The sequence below is a fragment of the Propithecus coquereli genome, unplaced genomic scaffold (genome assembly GCF_000956105.1).
Source record: "Propithecus coquereli isolate 6110/MARCELLA unplaced genomic scaffold, Pcoq_1.0 Scaffold188, whole genome shotgun sequence".
NCBI classification, from domain to species: domain Eukaryota; kingdom Metazoa; phylum Chordata; class Mammalia; order Primates; family Indriidae; genus Propithecus; species Propithecus coquereli.
In genome coordinates, this window is record NW_012143634.1 from 1,326,404 (window position 1) to 1,348,566 (window position 22,163).

General features: G+C 33.8%; 1 protein-coding gene across 4 annotated transcripts in view; it reads right to left on the reverse strand.

The window, feature by feature from the left end:
* KDM6A (lysine (K)-specific demethylase 6A) overlaps window positions 1-22,163 on the reverse strand; it is a 195,830-nt gene that overhangs the window by 66,340 nt on the left and 107,327 nt on the right. For all 4 annotated transcript variants that reach the window (XM_012642815.1, XM_012642813.1, XM_012642814.1 and 1 more), the window contains exons 6-8: window positions 18,886-19,006; window positions 7,485-7,539; window positions 5,118-5,152 (exon numbers count right to left, since the gene is read on the reverse strand). In XM_012642815.1, the coding sequence (XP_012498269.1) occupies window positions 5,118-5,152; window positions 7,485-7,539; window positions 18,886-19,006 (211 nt within the window). The remainder of the gene's footprint in view (window positions 1-5,117; window positions 5,153-7,484; window positions 7,540-18,885; window positions 19,007-22,163) is intronic.

Here is a 22,163-nt window from a genome sequence, read left to right on the forward strand (position 1 = left end):
GCTGGACCACCAAACACACACCATTGGCTTTTTTTGATGAATATTCAGTTTTGGACTGTGTTTCAGCACTTCATCTTTTTCCAACCAACCATTGTGCCAAATGCTTGCAATTGTCAAAAAGAATCCATTTTTCATCACATGTAACAATATGATGTAGAAATGGTTCGCCTTTATGTCGTGACAGCAAAGAAAGGCAAACTTCAAGGCAATTTCTGATGCTCATTTAATTCATATGGTACCCATCTATGCAGCTTCCTTACCTTGCCGATTTGTTTCAAATGGTCCAATATTGTTGGAACAGTAACATCAAACCTTGCTGCTAATTCACCCGTAGGTTGAGATGGATTTGCTTCCACTAGAGCTTTCAGCTCAACATTATCCACCTTGGTGTCAGGTCGCCCACGTGGCTCATTTTCAAGATTAAAATCACCAGAACGGAACTTCTCAAACCATCAACATACTGTGCATTCATTAGCCACACCCTTCCCAAACACTTCATTGATATTTCGAACTGTCTGCACTATATTGGTTCCACGACGGAACTCATATTCAAAAATAACATGAATTTTTGACTTATCCATGGTTTCACAAAAATTGCACTAAAAAAAATTTGCAAGATAATCACAAGCCAAACTGTGTTCAAAAGCCTGAGGATGTACCTTCACAATAAACATAAAACAAGAAGTGCCAAAGTGAAATGTCAGAGATATCAACTGTCAAACTTAGTATTTAACACATTGACTGCCACACAAGAAAAAAATTTTTTTTTTCCTTGGGGCCAGTGTTTTATTATAAAAATAGAATAAAAACTTCGAAAACAAAACAATCCTTTCTAATTTAATGAAAAATGTGTTATTTTTTATTGTTTTCTGTGCATGAGTTGCATGCAACTTGAAAAATAGTTCACGTGTCTCCCAAGGCCTGGGGCTCAAAACTAGTGTGAGTTAAATACAACTGACATGGCAGATAACGTGTTAAGGAAATCAGACATTTCATACTTAATAAGCTAATAATTTCTTTTGAAAAATCTTTTGTATTTCCTTCCTCACATATTGTTAGCTTTCTTAACAGTGATTTTTATTTTGTTAATAGATTTCCTTACACTGAATCATGTTTGAATTCATGAAATAAACCCTACGTGTTCATGACATACTTACTGTATCACATGCAATTTTATTCAGAGTTTTTGGATTTGTTTAAGATATTTAGATGAGATCAGTCTACAGTGTTTTGGTAATAAATTAATGCTTGATAGTTAGAAGACAATGTCGAAAATGAAGCAATTCTTATAAACAGTGTTTATTCATAATAACATTATTTGTAATTATTCCCAAAGGGGAGCAGTTAAATTAGTTACAGTATATCTATGCAAAAGGATATGATGCAGCTGTACATGTACTGATATGGAATAATTTCTAAGATGATATATTAAGTTAAAAATTAAAACAAGGTCAGGAGACAACATACATAATTGACTATCATTTGAATAAAATAAAGAAAAACAAATATATGTGCAAACATATATGGATTTGCTCATATATGCACTGTCTCTGGAAGGATATAAAAACCACTGGTAGGCCGGGCGCGGTGGCTCATGCCTGTAATCCTAGCACTCTGGGAGGCCGAGGCGGGCAGATTGTTTAGGTCAGGAGTTCGAAATCAGCCTGAGCAAGAGTGAGAACCAGTCTCTACTAAAAATAGAAAGAAATTAATCGGACAACTAAAAATATATAGAAAAAATTAGCCGGGCATGGTGGCACATGCCTGTAGTCCCAGCTACTCGGGAGGCTGAGGCAGAAGGATCCCTTGAGCCCAGGAGTTTGAGGTTGCTGTGAGCTAGGATGACACCACGGCACTCTAGCCCGAGCAACACAGTGAGACTCTGTCTCAAAAAAAAAAAAAAAAAAAAACCACTAGTAATACTGGTGGCTTTAGAGAGGGGAATAGGTGCCTGGGGAAATGGAGGGAAGGAGTGCATTCTTTTAGAACTTTTCATTTTGGATTATCTATTCAAAAATAACTAACATTATAATAATAGAATAAAAAGGGAAAAATCCTATATTTTTACATTTTAAAGGCTAATAAGAAATAAGATGGTGAACTGCTCAAGTTATTTCATTAAAATCAAGAAAAAGAAAAGAAGGCCAGTTAATACTATTTATTACTATTAGAAAAAATGGTCTGGCGGTCCCAGCTAATAATATAGAGAAGGTAAATTAATTCACCAATATAAATGTTCAAGAATAATTTATGATGATATATTCATTTAGAGATAAAACATTATAGAGTTATGCATCGCTTATGATGACGATATGTTCAGAGAAATGTGTTAGGTGATTTTGTTGTTGTGTAGACATCGTAAAGTGTACTCACACAAACCTAGATAGTATAGCCTACTACACATCTAGGCTTTATGGCATAGTCTATTGTTTCTAGGCTACAAACTGTACAGCACATTACTGTACTGAATTTTGTAGGCAATTGTAACACAATGGTAAGTATTTGTGCACCTAAACATAGACAAGGCACAGTAAAGATATGCTATTATAATCCTAAGGGACCACCATCGTATATGCAGTTTGTCATTGACTGAAACATCACTATGCAGTGCATGACTGTACAGGGAAGCAGTTATCTTTATAGATGGTATGTCAATATACATAGAAACCTCATGAGAACCGAATTTTTAAAATCTACTAAGATACTAACAGCTTTGTCTGTAAGACCATAAAAGAAAAAAACAGTGATGGGAGGCATGAAATCTCATTAGAATTACACAAACCTAAATGCGTATGATTAAATTTAACAAAAAACTTTTAAGAAATCCTATACTTTCATCTCTACAAAAGACTTCTTTTTTGTCTTTCAAGCATATAAGCTCAATACTACAAAGCCATTACATTTGCTAACATCTCTTTATTAGAATGGCCCAGCAATATCAACATACATACACACACACACACACACACTCACATCCCAATTTATTATATCACTGGGCTCCTCCTCTCCATTCAGGACTCAATCCAAACAGCTCATATCCAAGAGGCCGTCTTTAACCATTCTAAGTAAAGAGGTATTTTATCACTTTTCAGTTTTAATTATGATTTCATTGTTTAAGCCTGTGAAGGTAATGTGGGGTCAGGGCCTTCAGAGATTATGAAATGATACTGAATTCCTATTCTTCATTTATTAGCAGGAACACTTCTTCCTATATAGAGAAACTCGAACTATTGGTTATTTAGCAGTAGCCATTAACCACATCTGACTACTTAAATTAAATTTTTAAATCTATATTCATAAATAAGATATGTTGGTGTAAAATGGTTGAACTGTAAAAACTAACTTTTTATAGGTAGGTAGGTAGGCCATCTTGCTTTTCTTAATTTTTCACCGAAAATGAAAATTCTTATTATAATCACTGGAGATTTTTCAATCCTTTCATATGCTTACAGTGTCATCTTCCTGCCACCTAATAATTAGATAACTCTGCTTCCCATGAGTTTATTCTCTTTGTTTAATCCAGATGAGTATTAAAATTTATCAATTAAAGAATCAATGGGAGTGGGGCCCTTTCCCCACATTACCTTCTTAGCATTAAACAATTAGGTCAACAGACAACTTCTCATCAGAAATAATGAAAGACAGAAGACACTGGAATGCAAATTTCGAAGTGGTCAAATAAACAGAATTCCACCTGGAGCAAAAACACTCATTAAAAATAAAGATGAAGACACTTCTGCTTCAACTAGTAACCGACCAATGATGTCACAGAGAACTAGAAAAGCTGGGGAAAACAAAATCAGAACTCAACCTGAGTGTGTATCAATTCTGATTCAGTGACTGGAGGGTGGGGTGGAGTGCTGGCTGGAGATACTCAGGAATCTGACATTAACTTTTTAAAGCTCCCCATGATGGCTCTGATTTATAAAGCTTCCCAAATGATTCTGCTACATAGCTGGATTTGGAAATCACCAGCATAAATGATCTCAAACTATCTGATTATATCCCACAACAACATAAATAATGGGATATAGCAGGATCTTCTATCTGTTGGGCATGAGCTTGCATGGTGCGTGTGCATGCATGTGTGTGTGTGTGTCTGTGTATGTGTATGCCTTATTGTTATACTTGGGCCAAAACATCAAAACAGACCTTACAAATTATGTACACATAAACAGTATTTCTTTTTTCCTAAAAAGCTGTTATAAAATTTGTTTGTGCAAACTATGATTACCTAATTTTTAGTCCCATACAAATTTATTTCTGATTTTCCATATCACTGCCTAAAGTGAATGTTATACCTTTTATTATACAATTAAGCAAAATCTGACATACACAAAAGTAAAATGTTCTGAAATTAAACTGAAGTTTTTAAAAATAGAACAGCCATAAAAGTAATAGGAAGGACATCATGAGATGACTCTAATATGCCTTTCAAAGAGTGGTATATAGATATATATTTAAAAACAGTGCATTACAACAACCATCTATACACATTTTGAAAAGAAAACAAGGCATTTTGCATCAAGAATAACAGAAATCTTAAATATAGCCATTTGAGCATGCAAACGGATCAAGTTTAGAGGTGAAGTATATTAAACAAAACTTCTACCCCGCCTTATCGTATCCCAGTTCCTCTAAAAAGAGAGCATTTATCCTGGCAGAAATATTCTGGGCTGGGAACCAGTGGAAGCTTCCCTCATTTATTTTTTCCAAGTGTATCATAGTGCCAAACAGGCCTGATTTTTGTGATTACTATCGAATTACCTCCTGTATTGTGCTTCGAGTGGGACTGATTGAATTAGGGAAAGGTGCCTGTAAAGTGTGAGTAACAAACTTCATGTCTGTGTGACCCAAGATTCAGTATCATTAAAGAAAATCACATCATGGCTAAAAAAAAAAAAAAAAAAAAAAAAGAAAGAAACTTATTTGTACACAACAAGCACTCTGTATAACTGTTTCACTAAGCAACATCTTTATCACATGTAATGAATATAAAATTTACCTAAGAAATAATGCCCAGAACTCCATTAAATTATCTATATATACCTGACTTCATTAAACCAAGGTATAAGTGATAATTTTTTGTCTTAAATAGGGTAAGTTAAAGCACCTACCTGGGTTTCATATAAGTGGGCAATGTGAAATTGAACTGCAAAGGATGATAAAAAATAAAAAATCAGTAACAATACAGCAGAGTTTGAAGTAAATTAAGTAACAACAACATAAAACATAAGCGCAGTCTATACTATATAGATTTAAGTAATTGAGGAACACAGCTTTTATTTGCTTTTAATAAAATAGAATATAAAAACAGTCAAGAACACAAACATGATAAGAAACCCCATATATTCATTATTGGTCATTATCAAAGTTTCTGTCAATGTAATTATTAAAATTAGCATTAAATCTATAGCAAGTGATATGTCTTACAAAGTTCAAAATGGCAACATTAAGCAAATAAAGAAAATCTTTATCATCTACATTTCAAAACATGGTATGTAAAAACCAAGTTCCAAGTCAAAAAACATAGTAAAGTTAATACTTAATAAAAAAAAACCTATTAAAACCAAATTATATATCAGTGATGACATAAAAAATTCCAAGAGAAACAAGCTTTATGAAAACAAAGAGCTTGCTGTTATAACAGTAATACTGGTTCAAAGTAGGTACTCTACATTTATTAGAGCTCTGTGAGACATCAGCCGCTATCATGGTTACCACGTAATCATGCAGACTGTCTAAAATAAACTACCCAAATGAATTGAACTATTAATATAATGGCCTAAAGTCTAAATATAGCACATGCCTTCCTGTTACAGTGACCAACCTTTTAGCACTGAAAGTCCCAGGAAACTCCTCAGTCCTGGGCAAAACAGATCCTGGTCACCCTACTTCCTATTTCCCTTCTCAATAGCCAACAGAAAAAGAGGCACGGCAAACTTGAATGTGTATTCATGATGGTTCAAACTGTACTCTTCAAATTCAACATGAAAGTTTTCTGCCCTGTGGTACTCATCTACTTATGTAGATATTTTCCTCTCAAGAGTAATGATCTATAACTGAGATTTTAAACCTCAGAGTATGGTAAAATGAGGATCTACCAAAGCATTTAGTTTGACATTTATGAAACATCCCTCAAAAGTTATCATCCAAACTGACGAATAGTTTTCAAAGTTAGCTTTTACATATTAGACAGTAATGAATTAAATGAAAATCCGTTCTTTTCTTATTCCCATAAACAAATTTTAAAAGAATTTTAAGGATCTATATTCAAGATGGTTGATATAACGTGGATATATAATTAAGAAAAAAATATAAATTAACATTTTATAAATTACTAAATCAACGAGTTAAATTACCTTTCAAATCTAACTTTATCTTATAAACTGTAAAATATTGCTGCATTTGTTACCTTTCCACCATTTATTCTGCAAACACACTGATCAGTATCAAATCCTGGGTTTCATTTAAGAAAACAGAAATCTTTTATGTTTTCTCAGGAAATTGCCTTTGGTAGAAATATGAGGTAATTGGTCTGGTTTACGTGATGATTTAATCCATGCTATTTCTTAAGCCATGTTATAGTCAAAATTCTACAACTTTTTCACTGATTCAACAATTTCCTTTGGCATTTCTAAACACTGAGATACTTTTCATTAACATCTATCTATATCGTTAAAAAAAGTAATTTACAGCAAAATACTAACTTTCTAAAACCTAGAATCCTTTCAACAACCTGAAATTTTCATTAATTGCTCAATTTTTCTTACGCTCTAAATTAAAATTTTTATTTTTCAAGTCAGAAAGTTTTTAAGAAACCCAGCTTCAAAGAATATTCTTAGATCTTTTTATTGGATACTTTATAAAGCACATTGAATAAACAAATATACCAACATCTACTTATCGATAAACATATTATAATTAACCTAATGTGCTTTTGGAAAGAAATCTACATAGAAGCAGAAAAAACTGTTTGAAGAAAATAACTGTTAAAACATATTTCATAAATGCATTCGTTTTAAATTAACTGAAAAATGTCACCTCAAACTTTGTATATGTTATGTAAAACTATAATAAAATTTAAAGTATGTCTTCATAATTACTTAATAATTTTAATACCACACAGCACGAATGAGTGAACTAACACGTAACAATCTTTGAAGGCTCATTTTTCCTGAAAGACTGGCAATCCCTGTTTTTAACCCCCCAAATCATCTATAATGACACAAAAATAATCAATCTTGTTTATTAGTGCAGATAATTTTAATTCAACAACCCATATCACTGGCCTATCTATTTTAGACAAAGGCTATTCACAATATCTGGTTCTCACATGTTCCATCTGTACAAGTAGCCACGGTAACCAATACAGTTACATTCAACAATTCTAAAAGAAAACATTGCACAGAATTTATCGCTAACATCATCATCATTATTAGCAATGAAGTGATCTAATACAAGTGGAAAACTATGGTACTTACTTTCAGCATTGGACAAAGTGCAGGGATTACAGTCAACCAAAGCTAACTGAAAATGCTGCAAGAAGAGAATGAGAAAATTAATGCATTAAATTTAGAGTCACATAAAAGCATCTTAAAATATTTTCCAGGTATGTAAGGTCTAACACAATAGCAAATATTATGCTATGCAAATGAAACATACTAGCCTACCAACTAGAATTACTTTGAACACTTACTGCTGACAACTGACATGTTGGGTTATCTTCTTGAGACAGTTGAGAAAGGAGAATACGAAGAAGAATTTAATCAAGTTATCCTATGTATATTTTTATTTATATGAAAAAGCTTCCGATTTTTAAGTCTTCAAGTAAACAGAAAGCATTATAGAATAGTTTAAATAGAACACATCATTTTTTAAAATGCAAATAGAAGTCCAATGGTATTAATGTCAGAACACCACTGCTTATCTCAAAATGAGACTTGAACTTTTGAAACCCCCCCCCAAATCCCACTATGAGAATTGTCAGAGGGTAAAACTATCTGCCTTTACTGATTCTTCAAGAATCATTGTTACTTAAGTGCCTTTTTAATAGCCTGTGTTCATCTATGAAATATAATTGTCCTTTTAGAATATATGTGACATTGTATGTATAGAATTTGTATAACATCTCAGGCAAGACAAACCACTAATATATTACAGTATCTACTTAGAATAATATCATATAAGCCTACCCAGAAAATACAAGTTAACATAAACATATAGCATCGATTTTAAAGAATGTAAATTATCATCAAGAACACGTGGTGATATTTGACATCTAGTTTATCAACATTATAATTAAGAGAAAACAGCAAGGATTAGAGGTGGTATAAAAAGTTATAAAAAAGATAAGTAAACTCTTTGAATTCTCCTAAAAAATATTCCCACAAATGTATATTCAAATTTTCTGAGCCTCCACAAATTTTTAGCATTACAAGTATTAAACAAAGCACAGACCATTAAAAAAAAAAAAAAATCAACCACAGTAAGCTCATTCCTATCCACAACCCAAATATTTAAAGAGTTGTATTTTTTATAACTGTTGGACAAACTGATAACTGATATTCATAATGGTAAGTTTTAGACGTAAGACCCCCCCCCCGCCAAAACCTTCTTTTATCAAGAAAAATAATATCAACAGGCATTAAGTAGGATATTTCAACAAAGAATCAAGAAAACTGTACTTGGTCAACTAGAATCCTCAATTAATAAGAATAAACTAATGTTGGCTACCCAAGGTTACAAAGGAAAGAAAAATTACAAAGTATCATTTGGTACAAACATAGTAGCCATTATATTCAGTCACAAATGTCTGCTATGTGCATGCGTAATTAGGCTAGCCTACATTTGCAGTATTCTTAAAACTTAAGGCTTGTAACATCTTCTGAATGGGTAAAATAGTAACAAATTAACTATGACCCTTAAATATTTATAAGTGTTTAATTTACTCAAGAAATATTTATCGAGAGCCTATAATGCCCTAAGGACAATACAGACACTAGGGATACAATGGTCAATAAAACAAAACAGAAAAATTATTTGCCACGGTTGACTCAATGGAAAAAAATCCAATATCTGTACACTTCAAAAACTGCTTTTATTTTCCCTTGGCCTACTAAGCAGGCTCTGTCTTCAAACATCTCTTTAGTGTGCTACCATAGCAATAGAAAATAGACTATTTTTAAATGTTGAGTATTATAAAAGCAAAGCATGCTTTATAATCAACTGCTTTCCTCTAGACAAAAAGAACAGCACAGTAGTCACATATTCAGATTATACTACGTTTCTAAGTCTAATCTACCCTGCATGTATAAAATAATATTTAGATAGAAAACAGACCTTTCCTAACTGAGACATCAAAGGATACAAATTGATGTGAAAAGAAAACACTTCCAAGATGACACTTTTAGTTTTACTTTATCACTGAAACCCCAACGAGGAAGAGCAGAGAGATGGATAATTCGGATAGCCCAGCCTACATTTCATCTATCAGTATTCAGGATCCTGCAATGAAACGTGGCAGAAGCAGTTCTTGACCATATTTTATATAATTATTAAACAATCTTCAAAGCAGCAATCAAATTACTGATGCACTCCTTCAAACCCATACCATGAAATATCAAACATTTTCAAACACCAAAGATAGGAAAATTATTCAGCAAAACAATACACTTTCAAAAACATTCATTATGAGAATGAAAGAACTTACAGAATAATTACTACGTGTTTATAAGAAACTAAGAACAGCCACACAAAACCATCCCACATAAAGAAAAAGGTTGATAACACCTTTCGGCACACTAAAGGGAGATGAAGGACTGGGGTGGGGATAACATGACCTCATAGCTTCATTTCCAGTATCTAAATGAGATGCAAAATAAATGTGCCTATTAACATATAAATCAGGAGAAAGTACTATCAATTATGATAACCAGCCCACAAACCTGTAAATACCATGGTAAAATATCCAGCACCCATCCCTGCAACCAACAGAGAAACAGCTAGGAAACATCTGCACCTCACAGTGCACACCAAAACTGGCTACTGCTGTGTGAAATAGTTATTATACAGAAGAGGCCATTGCAGTTCAAAGACTATATACAAACCTCAAGGCAGAAAGCAGTCTACAGAAAATTAGTTTCCAAGCAAGAAGATTTACCTAAAACATTTTTTTAATGTTACAGTGATTTTCTTTTTATAGAGCACTTCTAGTCCAATTTAACGCAAGGTTTGATTCATTATAATTTCTGTTGACATTTTTATCACCAAAGTCACCTTTTGTTTTATAAAAGCCTTTGACTTGTTCAATATTTCAAAATAATGTTATAGTATTTTGCTTCGTATAGCCTATGGAACTTGATTTCTACTTGGAGGGAGGAAAATCTGTATTCATGTAATTAACACGTAAAACTTGAGTTTTAAGGCTTTATTTCCCTTTAAATTGTTTTATTTTTAGCTGTATAGTCTGTGATTATCTCATGAATCTCATCAATTGCAGAATGCTTCAACTGTACTCCCAATCCTGAAGACAAACAATGAGATAACTTTTCATAACTGACCAACTATGTATTTATTTATAAATTATTAATTTGGAGTAATGTTTGGATTCTAGACCCAATCTAGAACGTTCTAATTCAGTAGGTTGGAGGTAACAGCCTGCAAACCAGAAAAAAACTTCCGCAAATTATTCTAATACACAGTCAGGGTTAAATGCCACTATTCTTAAGTTTTTAAATTATATGCTTGCCCCTAGAAACCTTTATTTCAGACTACATAAACGTGGTGTGTATAGTCAATACTGCCATCTATCTATATTTAATTAAAGTAGAAACAAAGCCTTTTAGGAATAACATGTTGGCAACCAGCTTTTACTCTACACCAGGTGCTCTTCTATGGCTATGCATCTACAGAACTGAATACAAGGCTCACTGAAATCAATGTGCTAATAGAAGTTCAAAAAAAAATTAGCCTGCTCGGGGAATGCACAAAAAGACAATTCTGTAACAGAATGAAAAAAGATACAGATGAGGAAAAGTAAGAAAAGTGTAACTTCAGGCTGAGGAAACACTTTATTTTTACAGAACCCTTATAAAACAGGGTTTTATGTATCATTTAAGTGAAGGAAGGGCAGATGTGCCAAGTACTCTTGCACATCAAAGGTAAATTGTCTTTTCTTTTCCATTGTTAGAGATTGCCACACTTCTAAAGTATGATTCAAAACCAACCTACCTCATTACTAAAACTAAATCTATGATAAATGTGAATAGGGAAATGCCTTAGAATGTAATGGTACTTTAGGGATTTGGTCTCTGAAAATAAGATACAGAACTGAAAATGGTTAAGTTTTGCTAGGGTTTGTGCGTCATGTTCCTGGCCAAGCTGATCAGACTGAGGTGCTCTCAAAGTCCTCAAACTCAGTTCTTCTGATTCTCTTTATAATACAAGGTTATTACAATTGTTTCCAAAAGAGACTCTACTGCGTACCAATGATTTCCTAATAGTTGACAGATCCTGGCAATCTTCACTCAAAAGAGTCTCCTTCTTTAAAGTTTACCAGTCTGCCTCTTCCAAAAAATTCTTTAATACAGGAGGATGACAAAACACGTTGTATAGTGAAGATGTTCAAAATCTTACTTCTAGCCTTTCTGGCTCCAGAATGTCTGTCTACACACACATTTGGTATCCCTGAGGTACCTCTTAACTCAATACACTACACCAAGATGACCCATCTCCATTGAGAGCCTTTTCACCTCCCAATCCCAAAACCCACTGCCATTTTCTTTATCCCCTACTTTAGTTAACAGTAAAGTGGTCCAAGCCAATAAGTGGGAAATCTCTTCCCACATCAAGTCAGTTAATAAATCTCCTTAAGATCTCTAGGATGAATTCACTACCTTCCATCCACCATCCATCCTATGAGAACCCATTTACCCTACTGCTCTTGCTCATCTTTCTTCCTGTAATTGTATCCTACCTAGTCTCCCAACTCATTTCTATCCTATTTTACAAAAGTATAGGTAATCAACTGATTAGAAATTTTAAAAAACTGGTCCTAGCGTAATCTAAGTTATGTACACAAATGATCAGAAAATGAACCAACTTAATTTCCAAGTTCTTTCCATCTAGTGAACAATTTGCATTCATATCAGAATAAGACTAATATGTATACAAATAACTAAGATGAACATGATACATATTTTATGAAGGGGGATACTGCAACAATATGCACTGTAAAACATTGTTTTAAAACATGACCTTTTTAAAAAATGTGATGTTAGATACACTGACTACTTCATAAAGCTGCATTTGGAGACCAAATATTTATAACCACAAATTTAAGTAGTTACGGGTAAATACCAAAACTCATTTAATTAGAAATGACTTCTGTAGTTAAACTATATTGCAAGAGTGAAAACTGTAACATGGAAAACCTGGAATAACCCTAACTCCTCAGCAACAGAAAGAATGGTTACTACACATATATGAGTAGCCATGTCCTTTTCAAATACACATTTTGGAGGTACTGAAATATTTCAGCCATTTTTACTACTTCACACTTGAAAGCATGTAACAGAACTTAGGGCAGAAATAAATATCAAACAGAAAAACTAAACTGGACAGGCAGAGTGAAGTGGAGAGAGCATTAAGTGGCTAGATAAATCCAATTAGGAGACTGCCTCATATCAGAGAGTAGTATCTAGGAAAGATTAAATGAAGTGCAAGTTGATGAGTAGTGGAAAAAGGAAAGAACAGGGGAAAGATTATTTTCCCACAAGTGAGGAAAAATAGGTAGAAAACAAAATAAACAGCAATGACCATCCTCTGCCAAAAGGTACAGTGACGTTACACACTCAGGTGAAACTAAGTTCCACTACCAATGACTGAAAAGAAAAGAAGATTTAGATCAAAGGAAATGAACTGGCTTGCAGTTTTCTCAATCATAATCCAATTTCCTGTCAACCACAATAAGCCAAGCAAAATGTGACAATATGAATTTTATGTATAAAGAACCAATAGCTATATTGGAGGAAGAAATACACAGTATTACTAATACTAAAAAAGAATTTTTTCTCAAGACTCTATCAGAATAATGTGCTAATATTTTTTGGTATCTGCCTGGTGATTTATCAAAAAAGAATGGGTATTAAAAGTTGTCACAGTGAGGCATTTAAATGCTGAATACAGTAGCAATGAAAAATGAGTTTAATTTGTAGACCTGGCCCTAACCTTAGTGGTGTCGCTGCCAATACCAGAAGATGCACAAACAAGTAAGAAATACATTAAATAAAAAGTACCAAAAAATAAAGATTAGAACTCTCTCACTCACTGTCTCTACATCCCAACCAATTCCTATGAAGAGTCTACAAACACAGTTTCCACGATATGCCAATATACTGTAGATCCTTTCTCGAAGAATTTCTTTCCCTTCCTTGTCTCATGTTTTAGGCCAAATCTCAGGATAAATACCAAATCTTACAGTTTTAAAACTCCCACCAAATCTTCCAACCTGTTTGGTGGATTGAGGGAGCATGGGACTACTTTTCCAATCCCCTAAGAAAGGTGAACCACTTTAGAATTTTCAAAATGCTGGTTTGAAGAGGTAAGCTATTGAGCATCAGGAAGGAAATAGAGCAGAGGCAGGTATAGAGAAATAATATAAACTTCCATTATCTTTAGACAACTTGAACTAACAAAAATACACTAAAAACGCATCAACAAAGAAACATTGCAGATGTTTTAGAAACTTAAGGCATGGATAAAATTAAATTAAGAGCTAGTATTCAAATTCTCAGCAAGTATTTCTAGAATACAAAGTTTGCGGTATTTTAATTACATGAAACAAATGGTCTATGCACATTAATGAATAAAACAATAAAAGATGAGGCATGTCACAGATTTCAAAAGTGGTTTCTAAAAGAAGGTACACATCGCCAGGCGCGGTGGCTCACGCCTGTAATCCTAGCACTCTGGGAGGCCGAGGTGGGTGGATCGCTCAAGGTCAGGAGTTCGAGACCAGCCTGAGCAAGAGCGAGACCCCGTCTCTACTTAAAAAAAATAGAAAGAAATGATCTGGACAACTAAAAATATATATAGAGAGAAAAAAATTAGCCGGGCATGGTGGCGCATGCCTGTAGTCCCAGCTACTCGGGAGGCTGAGGCAGAAGGATTGCTTGAGCCCAGGAGTTTGAGGTTGCTGTAAGTTAGGCTGACGCCACGGCACTCACTCTAGCCCAGGCAACAAAGCGAGACTCTGCCTCAAAAAAAAAGAAGGTACATATCAATATCACGCCTTCACTTATTCCTTCTGCCTTACTATCTTGGCATAAAAAATGACAATAAAATTCCTCGATTTATACAGGGTATAAGATCAAATCAGACACCTAGAAATGAGGTAGTTCCTAGAGAAGAGTAAAGTTAAAAGCACAACTGCTATTTTATTCAGAAGTTTCATGTCAAGGATAGTAAGAGGGGAGGCATGCTGAATGAATTGGTGAACTGGGGCATTTGGAGAAAACCACTGCAGTGGCAATATGTATAGGAAAAAAATCTGTTAAGAGATGAATAAAACCAGTTTCTTCTGTTTCTTCTTTTCTCAATTTTTCCAGCCTGCTCTATGAGTAGGCATTTTGTCATTTTATAGCCTCTTCATTTCATTTATCTACCCATTCAAGAAACACCAATGCCTAGTAAAATGCCAAGCTAACATACAAGTCTCATTTGAGTTCAACCCATTTCCTTCGAACTGTCAATGTAATTCTCACCTTCCTATCCCTTTCAATATTAACCCCTTCAACCAGCATTTACCATCTTCAAATGCCAAATTATAAGGAGACTTAGATCAGCATCTCAGCCAATGATCCACAGATTCCCATTAAACAAACAAACAAACACCCTCTTTAGTTATTCTACCTTTAAAAATCCAAAAAAAGTGGGCTGAGTGCAGTGGCTCACACCTGTAATCCTAGCACTCTGGGAGGCTTAGGTGGGAGGATTGCTTGAGGCCAGGAGTTCAAGAACAAACAGCCTAGGCAACATAGTGAGACTCTGTCTCTATAAAAAAATAGAAAAATTAGCCAGGTATGGCTGCACTCTAGCCCAGGTGACACATGGTAAGATCCTGTCTTTAAAAAAAAAAAAAAACAAAAAAAGCTCTAAAGTTGACATATTTAGGTAAACATTAGGGAAAATTTCTATATAATCTTCATTAAACAGATGCACTGGCATTAACTGACTGAAGAATATGGGTGTTATTACATTTTATTCTTCACATGAAAAAAAATAATTTTAACAGTCTACCAGGATATGAAAATTAGGGCCATTATATAAAACTATTTGTCAAAAGTAGTGTACCTTTATTGAAGTAACAATAGCACACTGCTTCAAATATACAATGAATGTAAGTAATTATCATTAATGCCATTAAAAGGTAATGAAATAAAATCCTGATTTAATTGTATGGCATTAAATAGGCAACCAAACCTATCTAGAAGGATATTATCTGAAGGAGAGAAGAAAAACAACAACAAAATACCATGTAGAACTGTCACCCTGAAATGGACTCGGATAATATCAAACTAGTTCACAGATTAAGAATTGGTATCTCCTCCACTCACTAATCACGTGAAATCTTTACTGGCCAATTTAACAGAAAAATAATACCGTATGATTGAAAAGTAAGCTGAGCATTAATTTCACATTTCTGAGGATAGGCAGAGTGGCAAAAATATAAGGATTAAATTCTAAGACAGGAAAATGGATTTTACAAACAGTATGTATCCTGTCCTCAAATTAGAGGAGTTTTTAATGGTTCATAACAGAACTAAAGAATGGCTAAAAAATTTTATTTTCAAAACACAGAAAAAAATACATATATATGTATTTTTATCTTTATATGAATCATGTGGAATAGATGTAATTATTCTATAGACACAGAGAGAATCAAAAGAGTCAGGAATCTTATCCAAGGTCACAAATTTAGTTAGATGGCAGGGTCAAATTTTAAAAATAAATTTGTTTTCTCTGAGAGCTGTTTATACAGTACCAAAATAGAATGAACTATTTCAGAGATACGTTTTGTAAGAAAAGTTATTACCAGTGATAGAAACAAAACAGGAGGCCCTGGAATGCATTTTATGTATGAGTGAAAAGGAACCTGTTAAGAATAAATTATTTTATTTAAATAGTTTACCATCTAAAAAGTAACATGCTACATCCTTCTTTGGGCAGAAGGAAAGGAAATGAGGAAGAGATCTTATCTATAATGGACAGATTGTTCACACAACCCCCTACATCAAAATATCCTTTTTACCCACCCTCTACCCCTCCATTGAATAGGAACAGTATATTTATGGAACTGAATCCTGCTCAAAGACTGGACATAACTGGTCTAAGAATAACCACATCTCCTTTGATAAGAAATCAACTGGGAATGGCCATCTGGCTTATTTTTGGCCAATGAGATGCAAGGTCAAGTATTTCTGAAGAAATCAATAGGAAGCTTGGATCTTCCTCCTACATGAAATGAAGATCATTTATTGAGCATTTATTATATGCCAGCTCTACATTAAGCACCTAAGCCACTGTTCTATAATGTCTTTTTATGTGAGACATGAAAAAGGAAGGTTTCACTTTGATTGCCCCGGCAACCATATATTATCAAACAGAGCAACCAGCCTTTAGATTAAGACAACATAGAAATGAGAAGAAAAATGAATCCTTGATGAAAACTTGGATCAGCTGAATTGACCAATCCTGAAGGCTTAACTTTAAATATGAGCATATTTTTTTTTATTTTAACCAGTTTGAGTTGGAGTTTCTAAGGTTATAGCCTAAAAAGCATCCATACCAACATACTGTGTTAACAGCTTAATGTAGTGGAAAGGTCATCAGAGATTCCACATCTGTGCAGATGAAGGTGAAGTATTAGGAAAACTGAAGGCTACCTAGGGGAGAGGGGTATATCGTTCCTTCTCATTCCTACCTACTATAAGCACTTATAGTAATAAACTAAAATATCTCCTATTTGACTAAAAATGTTGATAACCAAAAATTCTCCTTAAAATAGACAAGGAATACTGGAGAGGGAAGGCTGAACAAGCCAATGTCAGGATGAAATAAAAATCAAATGAAACTTTCACACTATGGGGAAAAGAAGTATCAAGGACTCTTAAAATTCCTTTTTATGTTCATACAAATGAAACCGACATCAAAATGCTATCAAGTATTTTAAATAAACAGAGAGAAAAGCTCCCCAAAAGAAGGCTGCTCTTACTTAAGGTAATTTTATTAAGATTACCACAAAGGTTTTTTTATACATTATGCCTGAACAAATAAAAGTGGTATAAAAGAATGTTTGAGTTGAGAATAAGTAAAGTAGGAACACTATCAATTAGCCATGGAACACTGTTTCCCTTGATTAAAAGGGATTTAAAATATTGCCACCTTCATGAAAACAGAGCTTTGCATCCATAGAATTATTTAAGATATCACTGTACTGACAGTCACATGCCACAATTTGGGACACATCTGATTACTCTTTTTCCTCAAATATATTGCCTAAGCAACAATTACCAAACTGCTACCCAAAACAATTCTGCAACATAATGAGCACATTGTGACAATATTGTTAAATGCTCAAATAAGTTTATTTTCACTGTAAGACATTTTAAGAGTCTTTGATAGCTAACAGAAACTGCAAAATATGCAAGGCAGCATATCCGAATATATTTTGCATTTCATATCCACTAACATCCCATAGCATAGTTTGAGGAATGCTGCTCTAAGCTTCAGGAAAACTGGTAACTTCTAGGCAATCCTAATTCTCCACATCTCTTGCACTCACCCTGGGACCTATTCCTCAACTGCACTTACCTTCGATCACTACGTGATCTAAATTTTTCACAATCTATTTGTTTTAGTGATTTTGGTTGTATCTCTCTCTTTCATACCATCAGCATTGTTCTTTATAAACTTATGAAAGGTAGAAACAGTATTTGCATAATTCTCTGCTTTAAAAACCTAGAACAATTAGACACTCAAGTACAATTTTTTAAAACAAACTTTAGTAGTTCTTTATTAGCGAGTTCAAATTACAACCTACTATACTATCTTCTTTATCTCCCTCCCTCCTCCCATTATAAATGATAGTTATAAATTCACAAAAACATAAGCTTTTTCCTAGAAATTATAATCCTTTCAAAATTCAATTCCTTTGTCATGCAGGGAAGCACTATTTTCATGAAAAGCCCAGTAAGACCTAAACTGATGGCATATATAGCACAAAAAACTCAATGAAAAACTGGAGAAATAGCAAATTTCCATATAGGTAGGAAGATATTTAATCAACAACATATCATCTTTTCCCAACAATGTTTATACTCGCAAACCAGCAGTCCAAATGCAGATACCATTCTTTTTTGTAATTTATATGTAAGATGTGCTCCTGCTGGTAGAGGTGGATAGATTTCTGTTGAGACCCATGGAAACAGATCGTCAGTGATTGGGTCACAGATACAGCATCATTACGTAGCTGCTTCTGCCCTCTACAGTGGCAAATCACTTACAGGGGATTTATTTAGATAACCAAACTGAGATTAAAACCTTCACCCTTTCCTGATGACGTACCTTAATTAAATCTTTTTTTAAAAAAAGTTTGCGTAATTAGTTACCATGCAAGTCTTAGTATCACAACTACTTTATATCTTGAAATCCAACTTTATGTGTCTTCAAGTTCATTGATAAATAGTTCTGTCGCCTAAATTTTCAAGGTTTCTTTTAAAGTGCCAACATAAATTCCAACATTTCTCAATGCTCTAATATTTAACAACAAAAATAAACCCACAAAAATGAAACATTTTATCTTGAAAAAACCCAACAACCTACCTTTAAACTAGACTCATAGTCTGTGTTCACTTTGAACATAAGCCCAAGTCGTAAATGAATTTCCTTGGCTCGACAAAAGCTGGGATCAACATAAAGCACCTCCTGAAATGCTTTAATTGCCCTGAAAGAATATAGACATAAGATATCTTAACTTTTTAACACATGCATGAATTTTTTCTTGGTAGTACAGTAAAATTTGTTTTATGCAATACTGCTTTAAAAGAAATGTTTTATGAAAACGATGTAAATAGAAAAAAAAATCTAGAAAGGGGCACTTGGGCCTTTTATATAATGGAATGTATATAATCTAATATAAGGGGGAAGGAAGATCAGTTGAATTTACTCTAAATTATTCAAACAATATTTCATAGTTTAACAAAATTATCAGTATAAATAACTGCTTTCATTATTTGTAGAATACGCTGGGAAGTGGGGGGTTGTGGGAGATAGGAAGGTTTTTATTTTTGAGGAGGAGGAGGGAATAATCTTGTTTCTAGTTTACTCCATAAAAATAAATCTTCTTTTTAAAGCTTTACATTTTTGTCTTTCATATTTAAGTTTACAGTCCATCCGGACCTTGTCTTTTATACTGTGTAAGGGAATAGTTTTGATATTTTCCATACTGATATCTAATAGTACCTGCACCATTTGTAGAAAAAACCATTCTTACCCCAAAGCTCTGTAGGGCTACTTTGTTCTAAAGCAAGTTATCTGTATCTATGTGGGTATACTTCTGACTTCTTTATTCCATATTACTTTCCTTGGTCTATTAGTCTATCTTTGTCCCAAATTCACACTGCATCTTTTACAAAAGGTTTTGATTACCAGTAGAACAAATTCGAGGGTGAGGGAAGGGACATTTTTTACTGAATACAGTTTTATATTGCTTAATTTGATCATGGGAATGTATTTCCCACTCAAAAATGAATATTAAAATGACAAAGAAACATGTCTAATTACACTTTAAAAGTAATAATATCAGATATAACAGTATGTTAGGTATCATTTTAAATCCCTCTACATGATATAAAGTTTATTCCAAGTATAAGCTAATATATTCTTTGCAAAGCTTTTAATCCACTATCTCTACCCCTACAGACCTTAAAGGTGGTTACTTAGAAATGTAGATACTTCAAAAACAAAAAGAAATCTTTTATATAAAAAAGTTCAAAATATCATACCACAAATTAGTGCAAAACAATACTTCATATGTCTTTAATAAATTCTTTTTGATGGATTCATGCATTATTTACTGCCCCCCAAAAGGTGTGAGTGGTTATATACATGTTTATTATAAAATTAAGTTCTAAAAGGTGGTATTTATTGCAAATGGCAGTGGGGGATGGGAGGCAGGGATTGGTCTGGCATCAGACACCTTTACACCTGGTTATGAAAGTACTTAACTTTCTTCTTGAAAAGGAGCTGGGCATCCATCTGTTAGGTGGTCTCTTAATTGGGTAGGGTATGTCATGTGTTTTATTTTCTGGTATGTATATAGGCCTTGAGGCAGAAGAGGGGAGTCAAAGGACAGTCAGGAAAGAATTAGGGAAAATGAGCATTCTCATTCAAAGGCAGCTTCCTATTTCTTTCAATTACTGTGTGTGCACACATGTGCGGGGCAGCAAGAACTCATGTGTTTGGGAAAGGCACCAAAAAGGTTAGGAGGAGAATAACTGCAGCAATAAATGATACCAATTAAAGTGCATGGTGTGACCAGGAAAGGGTATACAAGAGCTTTTAGGAGCTTCTGGGATGATAGTGATATTTTATTTCTTGACCCAGGTGATAGTTATATGAATGTTTATTTTATAACAACATATTAAGATGTACATTTATGATTTATGCATTTTTCTTTAAGTATGTTATATTTTGTAATAAGAAAAATTGTGGGTAATGCTTCATAAAGTCCTGATTAACCTTACCTTATGATATGGGTCAGAAAACTCTCTAATGGGATGGGTCAAAATTAAGCAATGTCCACATGTGCCCACAAAAAACCCAGGCAGGCCTGAGTCAAAGACATGAAAGAAAAAGAATGAAAGTGGAAAAACAGCTAAGGAAAGAAGGAATAAAGAAATAGAAGTTAGGAAAGAAAAAAGGTGTAATAAAGGTTGTGTGAGGAAGAGGGGGAGAAGGAACACAGTACCAATAACAACCCCTCAGGAGAAATATTTCCTACTCTGTCTTAGTTTCTACTTCTAGCCTTTTCCCCAAATGTAGTGTTTGTGGATGTGTTTTACTCCGTTGGTGCCTTTAGTAGACATCTTTCCCACTTAGTTCACAATGTCATACAGTTGCAAAGAAACATGGATTTATTTTAACATGTTCTCTATATATGTTAATACACTGGGGTAAAACAAACAAAAGAAAAAAACCATTAACCTATAAGCAAAAACACATGCTCCAAACACAATAGGCTGGGTCTATGTTACTCTTTAAGAACTATTAAACTGCCCAGGACAAAGTACGGCCAATATATATGTAATTATCAGGTTCTCCTTGTTGTTATTTCAAATTCAATACCTTTGTAGACCCAAATCTTCAGTACCTCGTTATTGGATTACTGAAACAGATTCCTTAAAGACTTCCTTTGCTTTGCTCTGGCTTGCATATATTTCCTCAAATATGTGGCTCCTGTGATTACCTAATAACCATGATACTATAAATCAAATCTCCATGTTGCATTTAACATCTGTGAGCAGTACCCATTCAACTCCATTCCCAGTTAAATGCTAATATTGCTCCTCCTTAGCTGTGAACTGACTTATCTCAGGAATTCTTATGTACTGGCCCTCTTGGCTTCAGTGCTTCTCCTTAATATATTCTCACCTGGAATATTTTAATTTTTCTGCTTCCCTCTAAATCTACTACTTTCTTCAAGACTCACCACCCAAACTGGACACCAACTATTTGTTTGCTTAGTGTTAACCAGCAATTAGGTCCACTCTACAATCAATTCATTTTATTCACTACCTACTGGTGTACTCTCTCCAGTTTTTCCAAGTCTATTCCTCAAAGCCTATAGTGCTATTTTAATATTCTAAATAATACAGCAAAAGGTTTAAATTTAGCAGATGTTTACTGATGCTATCTATCACTTTTACAGTTAGTTGATGGGACTTCTAGTTGGGGGTAAGGTACCCTAGTCTCTTTACTGATCAGTTCCCCTGATATACACAAAATAGATTATTAAAACATCTAAGTTCATTTTCTTTTCTAAACTTTTACCATTCTCTCCTATGTGCTTCTTCAGTTTTCCCCATCCTAGGGAGGGAGAG